Raw genomic sequence first — 13,406 nt, forward strand, 5'->3', positions numbered from 1 at the left:
GATCTTTCTTTGATTTCTTTATTGATTAAGGTATTACATATGTGTCCTTGTTCCCCCATTACCCCCCACCTCCCATTCATTCCCCCACCCCCCTGTTGTCTGTGTCCATTGATTAGGCTTATATGCATGCATACAAGTCCTTTGGTTGATCTCTCCCCCTTACCCTCACTGTCCCCTACCTTCCCTGAGGTTTGACGTTCTGATTGATGTTTCTCTGTCTCTGGATCTATTTTTGTTCATCAGTTTATGTTGTTCATTATATTCCACAAATGAGTGAGATCACGTGATATTTATCTTTCTCTGCCTGGCTGACTTTGACTTTTAAAGAAAACCTCCTTTGCTTCTCTCCCTGGCAGAATGGGGAGCCGTGACCTGGAGTGTGCTCCTTCTTTCTTCCACTAGGTGGCCCTGTGTGCTCTCAGATGTCTGCCAGCTGCTCAGCCAGGTGAATGCATTTCATTGGCTTAGGGAGGCATGATGCCACGGGGCAGCCCTTTTTAAGAGGAAAGCCAGGGCTGGTGGAGCAGCGAGCCACCCCTGAGCAGTTCTCGTGCTGAGCGGCAGGACCAGAGCTGTGGTGAAGCATCATGAGCGAGGTGAGTGGTACTTCTACAGGGAACTTGGGGAGCGGGGGTGGGGGTGGGGGTGGGATGAGGGGACCGGGGGAAGAAGGGACCTCAGTTATCTCTGAAAATGTGAAAGCCAGCCCTGTAACTATGGGCTTTGAAGACCCACACTATGTATGGCTTGCTGTGCGGGGCAAGTGCAGGGACCGGTTAAGTTTGCAACTTTTTAAAAATTCGCCTTAAAGAGAGAAAGGGACGCATTGTTTGCTTCCTACTGGATTGTGACTTTGGAGAGCGCTGTGGGGCTGAGCCCTCAGGAGAGGAAGCCGATTGTTGGAGTCTCTCAGGAAGATTTGTGTTACTTCCTCATGTGTTTGTTTAGGGGACAGCTTTCCGGGCAGGCGGCTGGGGAGCTGGCCTCTGGGGGGAGTGTGGGGAAGGGGTGCTGCTGCTCGGTGCTGCGGGGGAAGCGCGGGGAAGCGTGGGCTGTGCAGCCAGCATCTGCAGCTACTCGGAGTCCCAGGAAGGAGCCCAGCTGACGACCCGTGAACAGTGTGTGTGTCCAGGTGTGTGGCTCTGAGACGGGGGATGCTGGGTGGAAGAGGGACAATTTTACATAGAAGGTCACGTCTCTGAACATGTCTACACAGAATCGGTTTTGCTGGGGCTCATTTTATTTTTTAAAAGATCACATTCTCTTTCTCTCTTCCCAAGGGGGCAGATCTGGGTCATGCGACACCCCCTCTAATGGGACTCCGCGACCAAGACGGTCCGTGTTCACTTCCTTTCGGTTGGCACTCAGATAATGACTTTGTAAGATCTTCCATCTTCTCGGTCTTTATTTTATTTATTTTTGACAGATGGGTGATCCTTTTTAGGAAGTCTAGAGTAAAATTAACAACTTCAGAAATAAAATGTGTCTTCGCCGCTTTTATCTCTCTGATGGGTGGCTTGGGATGTAAACATGACAGGAAGAATGAGCGGGCACAGCCTGATGAGATGTGGGAATGGGGTTTGGGATGGCGCCGAGGAGGAGGGTGAGGCGAGCGTGGGGAGAGGAGGGAAAGGCTGAAACCCTTCCAACAACAACAGTAGTAACCACGGCAGCAGCTCCCAGTGGCCCCGCGGCCTCAGAGCCCAGCTGGGCGTCTAGCATCCACTCACGTTACCTTATTTGAGCCTCCCAACAGCTCTGTGAGGTAGGTGCTCGTATTAGTCCCACTTGACAGATGAGGAAACCGAGGCATGGAAAAGTTCAAGGTCAACTAGTTCAAAGCCACCAGCAGGCGAAAGACAGACCCAGGACGTGGGCTGCAGTGCTGGGCAGCTGACCGCCAGGTGGATGGCCAAGGGCATGAGGGACCCTCTGAACAGCAGGTGCCTGAGGAGAGAAAGGAGGAGGAGGAGGGTGGGAGCCAAGGAAAAGGAGGTGGGGGCTCAAAGCAGACACAGGGATGTGAGATCCAGTCCCCCATCTCCTGCATGCTTGGGTGGGGGTCTTTCTGCTAGACTCCCCGGAGATTCCAGAAGCTTCTCTATTTGTGTCAGCTCACCTTGCTTCCAACAAGAAGGGATGCCCGTGTGCAGTGGGTGTTTACGTACGACTTCCCCGTTTCATAGGGAAGAAGGACTGGGAAGCGGCATAGCCCCGGGGCTCCCTTTCTTTGATCAAGTCAGCTGCCAGGAATCCTTCGGACAGCGGGCCTCCTGCCAGCTCTCCGCGCCGGTGCAGTCACCACCTTCCTGCCCCGCGTCGTTCTCATGAGCTTTCCAGAATGCCCAGCTCCGAGGGGCTCTCTTACTGTGGGTCCCCTGGGAGAGAGCAAGTGTCCCAGACCTCACCCCACGATTGGAGTCACAGCCTCCTTTCTGCTTTGTGAAGTGAGTGCAGCCCTGCCCCCCGCATTTCGTCAGAGGAGTTGGCAGGCGACTGCAACGACCCTGCCTTCGCTCCTTTAATGTTGACAGAATCCCACAGCCTCCCTTTGCTGCCCACCAAACCCTTCACTCCTGCACCCTCCTCCGCTGGCCCCCAGCCCAGCCCCCAGCTCTCTGGCTGGTCTCCCAGTTTCTGGGGGGTAGAGGGGGGTGCTCCTTGGAGAGCGGGAATGTGTCCTTGGACTAAAACTTAAATCTGCTTAAAACATTTAATAAAGCTGAGCAGAAGCTCCTTTCTGGGGAGGGAACCAGATCCCCCCTTCTCTCCAAGCTTTTCTTCTTGGATGAATTACACGGGGCTTCTAGTTTTAATAACTCTCAGGCTGGGATGGATTTCAGATGATTCTTGACTTACGCGTGTACCTCGTGACTGCGAGGGACAAGGCACAGGATTTTGCCCGCCATCCTCTGACTCCTGGATTTATTGGAGTCTGGTGGGCAATGGATCCTGCACCAGCTGTCAGGGTTCAGTGCCAGCTGCAGAGTTCCCGAGCTCCCAGCGGCCCCCTGGGGCCAGGGCATGAGCCCCGCTGGGCGGAGAGACCCTCCAAGGGCCACATGACCCCCAGGGGGGGGGTTGGCTCTGCTCCTCCTGGTCTTCCCATCTTTAAGGGAAGGCGGGCAGGTAAACTGAGTCTGGAGCTGGCTTTAAGCTGGATGACTGTACAACACAATGTCTTCTGTATCCCCTGTGACATCGCTTTTCGGGGGGAATGACAGGTGATTGAAGAGAGCAGCTCAAGTAGAGCAAGCAAAGTCAAGTCCAAAGTTAGGGCAATGCGAGGGAGCGGGGGTGGCTCGTGGGGGCGTCTGATTTACATTTCGGTGCTGGAGTCTGTCAGATGTGCCTGCAGCAGCTCTGAGATGAGCTGGGAGATAATTTAGCAGGGATCACAATGCAGGCTCAGGTGCACCAGCCGGATCAGAAAGCCTGGCTGCCGAGTGCAATTCACACAGCATCCTCCTCTCTCCCCGCCGGACTCCCAGGCCCAGGGAGGAGTAAAAGCCCGCTTTGGTTAGCCACCTAACATGATTCGAAGACAAGAGTCCCACAAACAATGACCACGAGTCTTGTTGTCTTCGCCAGGGGTCTCTTTTCAAGTTGCTTTGCAAAGGAAGTTATTGAGGAGAGCCAGCAGCGAGATGTCACTGCATCAAGGGGAACATTCGGAGAGTTGATTTCCTAACGAGGCAGCACCGCCCTGTGTGTGAGGGAGGGGGGCTCCCGGCTGCCCCAGGCATCAGCTGACAGCTATTAATTAGAGTGGAGACCCCTTGGGAAAGCAGCCTCCCAATCCTCCTATTTCCCGTCAGGGGCGCCTTTCTCTCATCGGCTTGGATGGGATGCTGTGACGCAGCGCCAGGGTCATGGCCATTTCTTCCAGCCAGACAGTGGCCGCAAGAGAAGGCCTGTGCCTGTCAGAGGCGTGGTCTGAACACGCCAAGGACATTTAAGGGCACATCTTTAGCCCCACATGTCTGTCCTTAGCACGGCATCAGAAGCTACTGCTTATGCGTGAAATCGCTACGGAAAGCAGAAGGCAATGCCCATCATTGTGCTGGACCAGCAGGGGTGGCTGGCCCCACTTCAGTCCTGGGGCCCCAGGGAGCGGGGGGGCGGGGGGGGGGGTATAGGAAAGACACAATTTTCCCTTCGTCGAAAGTAGCCATTGGTTAAAATAACATCATGTGACACTGGTCTGTGGGCTTACCTAGTTAGCCATCAGGGCAACCGGCCGGTGAGACACACAGTAAGACGAAGGGAAAATTGTGTCAGGTCTAGAATGAGAACTGTTATGGGTGTGTGCCCTTTACGGTGTAATAGCGAACTAAACACAGGCGGATGGAGGGATGGTTAGGTCTGCAAGGAACTGTGTACCTCTGGCCAGTTAAGCACAGATCCCGAGGGTAAACGGCACAAAATGTGGATTTTGCCACTGGCCCCCAGGGCCCAGCGACAGAAGGTCAAATGACCATTCAATGTCTCGTGTAGCTTTAACCTTATTTGGGGGTGTGATGCGGTAAAGATAGGGGGAGATCCAGCAAGACCCAAATGGTTTTGCTGTGTCACACAATGATAGAGACTCTCTCTCCTGTAACTGGAGATATTAGGTCTAAAAAGACACCCGTTACGACTTGGGTTCGACGTCCGACTCTTCCTAACGGAGAAGAGGCCCCAGTTAAGCATGCAAATGTGTTTGCGGGGCTGACACACGATTCGTTTCCCGCATCCTGCATGTCATTAAGGGATGCCGTGGGACTAAGAACTCGCACTGGTTTTCTTCTCGGAATTCTAAGAGTGCAAGATGTACTGTGTGTGTGTTTCCCCCCGGAAAGGTGGAATAAATGAGTTACAGTTGATTTTATTAAAGGTTCAGTGGAATAGTGTGATCGCGATGACAAGGGAACAGGGGCTTTGTGATGGAAAGTGCCTTGAATGTATGATGAACAGTCTCCGCATTGTTTGGTGAAATTCTAATCTCTGCTTTCAGGCTTTCTTCGAGGTGCTCTCCTAGGTGGAGGGCATTCGCCATCTGTCTGTGGCCCCGTGCTCCGTCCACTGGGCACGCCACACTCTGAACCCATGAATAATATGAGCCCCAGCCTGGGCCTTTCTCATTACCTTAGAATGACGTTCTGGAAAGGGCTTCCTACTGAGGGAAAAGAAGGATCTTAGGGGATGCATAGGCACAGGTTTTTATTATATTTGGCTGATATTTGAAGAAAACACAGCATTAAAGATCACGCTGCTAAAGTGTTGGCTTTCTTCTCTTTCGGCTGCTGTAACAAAATACCACAGCTGGGTAGTTTATAAACAGCAGAAATTTATTGCTCACAGTTCTGGGGGCTGGAAGTCCAAGATCGGGGTGCAACATGGGCGGGTGAGGGCCCTCTTCTGGGTCACGGACTCCTCTCAGTGTCCTCACTTGGTGGAAGGGGTGAGGGAGCTCTGTGGGTCTCCTTAATAAGGGCACTGATTCCATTCATGAGGGCCCCACCCTTGCTGTCTACTCAGCCCCCAAAGGCCTCACTCCTGATGCCAGTACCTTTGGGTGTTAGGGTTTTACCACACAAATTTTGGAAAAACACAAACATTCAGTCCATAGCAAGTATTATGGGTTGCATTTTAAAAAAAATTCTCAACTGAGGATATTTTTTTCCATTGATTTCTAGAGAGAGTGGAAGGGAGGGAGGAAGGGGAGAGAGAGAGAGAGAGAGAGAGAGAGAGATGTGAGAGTGACACATCAATTGGTTGCCTGCCGAATGTGCCCCTACTGGGGCTGAGTAACCTGCAACCGAGAACTGATATACGTGCCTGGAATTTAACCCACGACCCTTCAGTCTGGGGGCTGATGCTCTAACCACTGAGAAAAACAAGCCAGGGTGGGTTGCATCTTGTTAATCAGTGTTATCCTATCTAGACGGTGAACTTCCTGAGGACAGGGACAGTGTTCTGTCATCCACAAGGCCTGGCTCCTGGTTTGGCACCTGGTGGTGTCCAGTCACTGGATGCATAACTGGATTTCGGGGTGTGGATTGGTCAGCGCATGTGACCAAGGACCAGACCCCCTTTTCTCAGTGTTGAGATTTGTGGCAGAAACAGGTTTGGAAAAGAGAAGTCCTGTCTTCCTCCTGGTTTGAAACCCGTGTTCGCCATGTAAGTCCTTGTGCGCTGGAAAGGGCTGCATTGTGACATATGCAAAGCAAACGCTTTCCCTGCAGGCCACGGGAATGATAAAAACTGGGGAGATCTCAACAGACAGAACTTGTGACCTTTAGGAAAATGTCAAGGAAAACCAGGGCGCTGAAGGGGGCGCGGGGAACTCTAATATCCTGCGGATGTCCCCGGTGACCATTTCAGGTCAGGTAAGTTCTATGACATTCAAACAAAAGGAGCGAGGCAGGAGCGAGGCAGAGCCCGGCCGTGCCCCGGAAAACAGTCGCTGTGTCGAGGCGGGAAACCCACTTGGCTGTGCCTAGCGGGGACTCAGGAGGAGCCCATGCAGGCCTGTGGGAAGGCAGCCCCTCGCGCTGCGTCGCCGTCAGCCAGCCTGCACGTTCCGGCGTGTTTTGACGTCAGTATCTCTCTAGGGTTCAGGAAGCAAGTGGCTGAGTTAAATATTACAATTAATAGTTAAACAGGAATCCTCAATGTTCATATGAATTAAAACAAATATTTTAATTATAGTTCATCTTTAAATACTTTAATTTACAGGGATATTTGACAATTCAGATGCAAAAAAAGACGGACTGGGAAGTTGGACAGGGTCTGTCTCCACTCCCCTACAACCCCCAGGCACCAGCTCTTTACCATCCTTCTCCCAAGCATTGGTCTGAAGCGAAGTATAAAGATGAATTCGGAAACATTCCCCATTGGATTTGGGGCAGGCGCCTTTTGGGGATGGGTATGACCGTGCTATGGATCACTGTCTTGTACCACGAGCCAGGCGAGCTTGCCACACCCGCCAATGGCCCGGACCTATCAGCCCGCATTCATTTCTGGGCTGCTTTACATGAGCAATTCAGCGTGCGTTATAATTCCAGGCATCCATCTGCTTGAATATTGTTTGTGCCTTGCAAATAGCCCTAAATTTATGCTTCAGAATCCCACTGAATCACTTCTCATTCCGTTTCTGAAAGGGAAATGCTTGGCCATATTTATAACATGGCCAGCCGAAAAATCAATCACCCGCTAAATGCCATTATTTCATCTTTTACTCTTAAACTGCCACCTGATAAATAAAAGGAAGACAAATTAGGGTCATAAAGCAGGAAGGTAGTCATCATCAAGTTGAAAAGTCCCCTGCAAACATCTCAGGGGGAAGGCGCCAGGAAGTGCCAACGATGCAAATGAGGCAATTTTCCTATCTCGAGGGAGGGACCCAGAGGGGAGAGGAAGGTGTCTGTCCCCTGGTGTGAGGGTGGTGGTCCCCTCAGGTGGGCTTGGCCAAGACGGAAATATCTCAGGCCACCCATAGCACATCCTTTTCTCAATGGTCTGCAACGTCTTCTGAAAGCTGGTGCTTAAATGCTAGTCTAGGACGAGTTGAATTCAGGCCGCGTTTGCACCCAGGCTGGTTTGAGGTTATGCTTTTCCTGGTCCTACAACCCAGAGCTGTTGGGGAGAGGTGTGGCAAAGGTCACAGCCAGCTGTCCCCCTAACGCCACACCTGGGCCCTGGCCAAGATTCTCACCAACCGACTAGTTATTTTAATTGTATACAAGGCCTGAAAAGGGGACCCCAGGGGTTGACAGTCCTCTTGAGCACTTGTCTTAACAAAATAAGAAAAAAATATTACAAGGAAATATGTTCTCCCTTCCCCTCAAGTTCTTTTGTTTAGCCAACATACTTTCCTGTCCACCATGTGGCTAAGTGCCAATATTTAAAGTCTAATTAAGAAATTACACTTGTTTGAAAATTTAAGATTCTTGCCTTGGCCGGTTAGATTCAGTGGTTAGAGCATCGGCCCTCGGACTGAAGGGTCCCAGGTTCCATTTTATTCCTGGTCAATGGCACATACCTTGGTTGCAGGTTTACCACCCCCTCCATTTCCCCCCACCCCCCGTGGGAGGCAACCAATCGCTGTGTGTTTTTCATGTAGATGTTTCTCTCTCTCTCTCTCTCTCTCTCTCTCTCTCCCCCCCCCCCTCCTTCTCTTCCTCCCTCCTACTTTCTCTCTTTAAAAAGTTAATGGAAAAACATCCTTGGGTGAGGATAAAAAAATTAAGATTCTTACATACATAATTTCCTCATTAAGTAATATCCACTGTTCCGTTAGGAGGTGTTAGAAAAATAGAACAGTTTTCTTGGGCCTGGCAAAGGGCTGGTTGTGCCTAGGCGTTTCCTATCACATTTCCCCACTTGTTTGAGATCCCAGGGCCATGAATTGGTCCAACTGGGAGCCTGAGAGCAATCGTGGAGGATGGAGCATCCAGGGTGCCTGTCCCTCCATCCCTGTGGGTGAGAGGGCATCAGCAGACACTAGTGTTGACACAAACCTGCCCACTCCTAGGTGGGCGAGGGTGTTGAGTCCGCCTTCAGAATTCGCATCTCTTCATCTGTTTCAAAGAACTATAGATGGAGCCAGCAATAAGTGAAACTTCAAACCATTTGCCAGCTTTGCCAACCCTTTCTCATCTCATGACACACATAAACTAATTACTAAAATTCTGCAGCACACCAACATATATATATATATATATATATATATATATATATATATATATATATATATTTGCTGATCTGACAAAAAATAGGTATAATTCTGATGCATTCACACCATTCTGATGCATTCACACCAGTTGGCTATTGTTGTGCTGGCTGATGTCATTTTAAAAAATTTGACAATCTAAGGGAAAAGAGGTTAGTGCTCCTAACGAAACAGTTAGGTATTGCATGTTATAAAATTCTTGGGATACACCAGTTGAAAATTGCTGCCTTCTGCTATAGGACCTCTTCTCCCCAAACCGGTGAAGGTGATTAGGTATGATCTGTCCCCCGCTAGGGAGAGCACTATCCTACCTAGCCCCTTCTTTGACTTTTCCACAATTAGCTGTCATTGTTCCCACAATAGCCCTCAACAAGTAGTTAAGAACTGGCATTCACAGCTTCTCAGCTCTCTGGGAGCTATCCCAGCAGTCTACCCACAATCCAGCCCAGAACAATGGATGGAGTCCACAGTGACCTTGGGTATCACTCCTCTAGAATAATCACCTCCACAGTTTCTGGTATTGCACCTGCTCCGGAAAAATATTTGAACATGTATGCACAAAGCATTTTCTAAAATTTCATTTAAAAGTTATGTATAAGTGCTAATGTACTAATATGCGAAGTGTAGTTACGAAACATACAAAAAATGAATATTGGAAAGATAAATTTTTGAGCATGTGTGCACAATACATTTTTAAAAATTTATTTAAAAATTGTAAGTGCTAATATATTAAGTGTGGGTATAAAACATACAGAAAATAAATATTTAAAAATGAGAGAACGATGAAGCACACCATACTTTTAGATATCTTGCTAATGGTAATGGCTTTGTTATCCCTTGCCAAAATGTCAAGGCACAATATACATTTGCGAAAGTTCACTGTCAATGGAAAAGCATGGAAATCTATAGTTCACATGGCCTGGGAAACCACTTCCTTTTGAGACGAAGTTGATGACGGTGGTTTTTAAGCTCCTATTGGTGCTCAGGAAGATATTCTAACAGTAACAGGTTAGTTAGCACTTCCATTGTTTTTGCTGGCAGTATTGGCATTGTTTTCAATCTGTGAAAATTGTATGCAGGAATTTTTTACTGTGGTCAAAAAACATCTAAAATTGACCTTCTTACCCATTATTTTCAGAGTGAAATTCAGTAGCATTAAGTTTTCTTACCTCATTGCGAAACAGATCTGCAGAACATTTCCCTCTGGTACAACTGAGACTCTATCCCCGTTAAACAACAGCTCCCCTCCTCGCTGTCCCGCCTCCCCTGGTCAACATCGTTCCACTTTGTGTTTCTGTGAAGGTGACTACCCTAGTTACCGCATGTAAGTGGGATCATCCGGTATTTGTCTTTTTGTGGCTGGCTCATTTACCTTAGCAGAATGACCCCAAGGTTCATCCATGTTGTAGCATGTGACTGTGCAGGAATTTTTTAAGTCCGTTTACCTACTGTGGGGAGATTAGTGCAGTTAAAGGTAGACTGGATAATCTAGAAATCCTCTTACAGAGCACGAGGAACTACCGTGCAGCACGTGGCAGTATTCTGAGAGCAAGCCAAGAGTGAGGGTGTCCTGGGGCTTCCACTCTTCCCTACCCACCGAGTGACAATGTCAGCATCAGATATGAGCTATTGATTAAGCCTATTTTTTCTTATCGATCTGTGATCCTACACAGATATAAATAGAAATTCTAGAGTTCTCTCTATCATGCACCGTTGTGAGAATTAAGCACTTTCTCACCCCAGAGGTGCCATCAGACTGCGGTGTGTGCCAATGGCGCCCCCTGGGGTTGTGCTGTGTACAACCCATGCTGCTGAGCAGGGTGGCCTTGCCCCTCCCCGGGCGCAGGCAGCCTGCTTACAGGCCACTGACCTAGAGAAAGATGGTCGTTTCTATGGCCAGCTTAGAATCCAGGGGATTAAGTAGGCCGCACTTGTCATTTCATTCAAAGCAGTCATTTTAAAATAGGGAAGCGAGTGCCCTAAGGCGAATCTTGTTTAAAATCATAGCGCTTCCCAAGGAAAAGCCAGTCTAGGCTTCACTCACACATTTCCTATCCTATTAAATGTCTCATTTCCTGTCATATCCTCTATACAACCCATTTTTTCACTTGTCCCAATTCCATTTAGGACTTAGACATGGAACATATGAAAAATAATACTGTCCTGGATATTTTTATTAGTCTCCAGAACAAATAAAGGACAGCCACAGAAGTCTTAACAAGTCAGTCTGTCCTTCACCAGGTCTTTTGCTTTATTTGCAGAGATTTGGGTTTGCCCTCTGACCTCTTGACCCCCACCCTAGCCCCACCCCAACCCAACCACACAGGGAGAACAGGGCGAATGTGGGCGAACCATCTTGTTAAGGTCTCTGTTGACAAAGTTCTCTTCCGCCTCGCCTGGCAGAGTTTCCCTGGCCTTGAGTGTACACCAGTCACCTCCACTCCTGCCGTACCCTCCCTGGCTCTGTGGGAATAAGAAAGAGCATTCTGAACCCCCAAATGAAACTCTTAGAGAACATTTTCTCAGGGATTGGTGGCCCTTTCTATGGTCAAAACCGTCGCATGTACCATCGGTAATCACTTACTTTGTCAGTCATGTTTCTTTCTGCCTTCTAATTAGGAAACTTTAAAAGAAAGGGATTGTGTTTCCTATACCTTTTCATGTCCCCAGCACTTACCGTTCAACCCACATGGATGGAGAAACCATTTTGTGTTGGAGTTTGTGGAATAAGACAGAGTCCTTACCCCTCACAGGCCATATGGGGTAGCAGCCAAGACAGAACCACATAATATTAACTGGACTCCAGGGCCCACACAGAGGGCATCTGCATTCACTGTACAAACCGAGAGCCAGGGGGCAGGTTAAGTCCTTGTGCGGGCGGGGTGGGGGCTGGAGGGTGGAGGCGGAACCGTTCAGGGAAACCTTCCCATAGAGTCGATGCTTACCAAAGTAGGGGCTCAGTACAATATTGGTTGAAGAACAGCCACCATAACTAATGGTTAATCTTAAAAGTCATAAATTTTAGCCCAGCCTGGCATGGCTCAGGGGTTGAGTGTCGACCTATGAACTAAAAGGTCATGGTTTGATTCCTGGTCAGGGCACATGCCTGGTTGGGGGCTTGATCCCCAGTTGGGGCCGTGTAAGAGGCAATTGATCAATGATTCTCTCTCATCATTGATGTTTCTATCTCTCCCTCTCCCTTTCTCTCTAAAATCAATAAGATGTTAAAAAGCCATACTCAGTTTGGCTCAGTGGATAGACCATCGGCCTGTGGACCAAAGGGTCTCGGGTTCAATTCCGGTCAAGGGCACATACCTTGGTTGTAGGCTCCTCCCTGGTCTGGGCCCTGGTCAGGGCTCATGCAGGAGGCAACCATTCAATGTGTTTCTCTCACATCGATGTTTCTCTCTGTCTTTCCCTCTCTCTTCTACTCTCCCTAAAAATCAATGGAAAGATATCCTCGGGTGAGGATTAACAGCAACAACAAAAATGTTAAAAAAAGTTATAAATTTTAGAATCACATGAGAATTCAGCAATCTTCAAAACCAACGAATGGATGCATGTCTACCCTGACACCATGGTTGATTTCTAATTCCTGCTTCGTGATAGAGATTGCTTTAAACACGTTGGACATTTTCTCTTGCCTACCAATGAATATTTGGGTTCTGTTGACTTACCGTATCTTCCTTTAAAAGTGGTAAGTGAAAATTCTGTGCAGTATATGGGAAGAAGGCTACATGAGGCCAGTCAGTAAGATTTATACAATTGTGCACATTGTTTAATCTTAAAAGTTCCATGTTCTACTTGTGAGAAATGTCGGGGTGAATTTAGAGATGCCTGTTGCTCTACCTTCTGGGTGCGCACCAGGGTTTGTCCATAGCAGGATGTCATTGCACGCTTTGTATCCCAGAGCCCACGGTGGCTTCTTAACCATTACTATTATTAACATCAAGGTCATCCAGTGCCACAATGCAAATATTATTTCCAGCAATGTTTTATACCTCAGAAACGTGAGCTATCTTATCTATTCTTCTTCTTCTTCTTCTTCTTCTTCTTCTTCTTCTTCTTCTTCTTCTTCTTCTTCTTCTTCTTCTTCTTCTTCTTCTTCTTCTTTTCTTTTTGTTATTCCTCACCTGAGGATATTTTTCCATTGATTTTTAGAGAGAGCGGAAGGAAGGGGGAGAGACACACAGAGAGAAACATCGATGTGAGAGAGACACATTAATTGGTTGCCTCCTGCAAGCGCCCTGACCGGGGCTGGGGATTGAGCCTGCAACCGAGGTCATGCCCTTGACTGGAATTGAACCTGTGACCCTTCAGTCCCTGGGCTGATGCTTTATTCACTGAGTCAAACCAGCTAGGGCATAAGCTATTTTATTTCTTCTTGAAGATAACTTCTTAAAATAGATGTAGCAATTTGTCAAGTACTTCTACCAAATACCTCCTGCAAGTTTATTGTTATTTTTTCATCTAGACTTATTTATTTATTTATTTATTTATTTATTTATTTATTTATTTATTTTTTAATCGAATTTTTTTTTGGGTGACATTGTTTAATAAAATTATATAGCTTTCAGGTGTACAATTCTAGAATACATCATCTGTATATTGTATTGTGTGTTCACCACCCCAAGTCAAATCTCCTTCCATCACCATTTAGCGTCCCTTTACCCTCTTCTACCTCCCCCAC

At 48.1% G+C, this 13,406-nt stretch overlaps 1 protein-coding gene across 1 annotated transcript in view; it reads left to right on the forward strand.

Annotated features, from left to right (window-relative positions):
* The first annotated feature begins 471 nt into the window (after nucleotides 1-471).
* Nucleotides 472-13,406, forward strand: part of PCP4 (Purkinje cell protein 4) — a 51,698-nt gene continuing 38,763 nt past the window's right edge. Inside the window, exon 1 of the mRNA XM_079762377.1 lies at nucleotides 472-596. Within this exon, the coding sequence (XP_079618503.1) occupies nucleotides 588-596 (9 nt within the window). The 5' untranslated portion in view covers nucleotides 472-587. The remainder of the gene's footprint in view (nucleotides 597-13,406) is intronic.

This window comes from Cnephaeus nilssonii, assembly GCF_951640355.1.
Source record: "Cnephaeus nilssonii genome assembly, chromosome: 3".
In the NCBI taxonomy this organism is placed as follows: Eukaryota; Metazoa; Chordata; class Mammalia; order Chiroptera; family Vespertilionidae; genus Cnephaeus; species Cnephaeus nilssonii.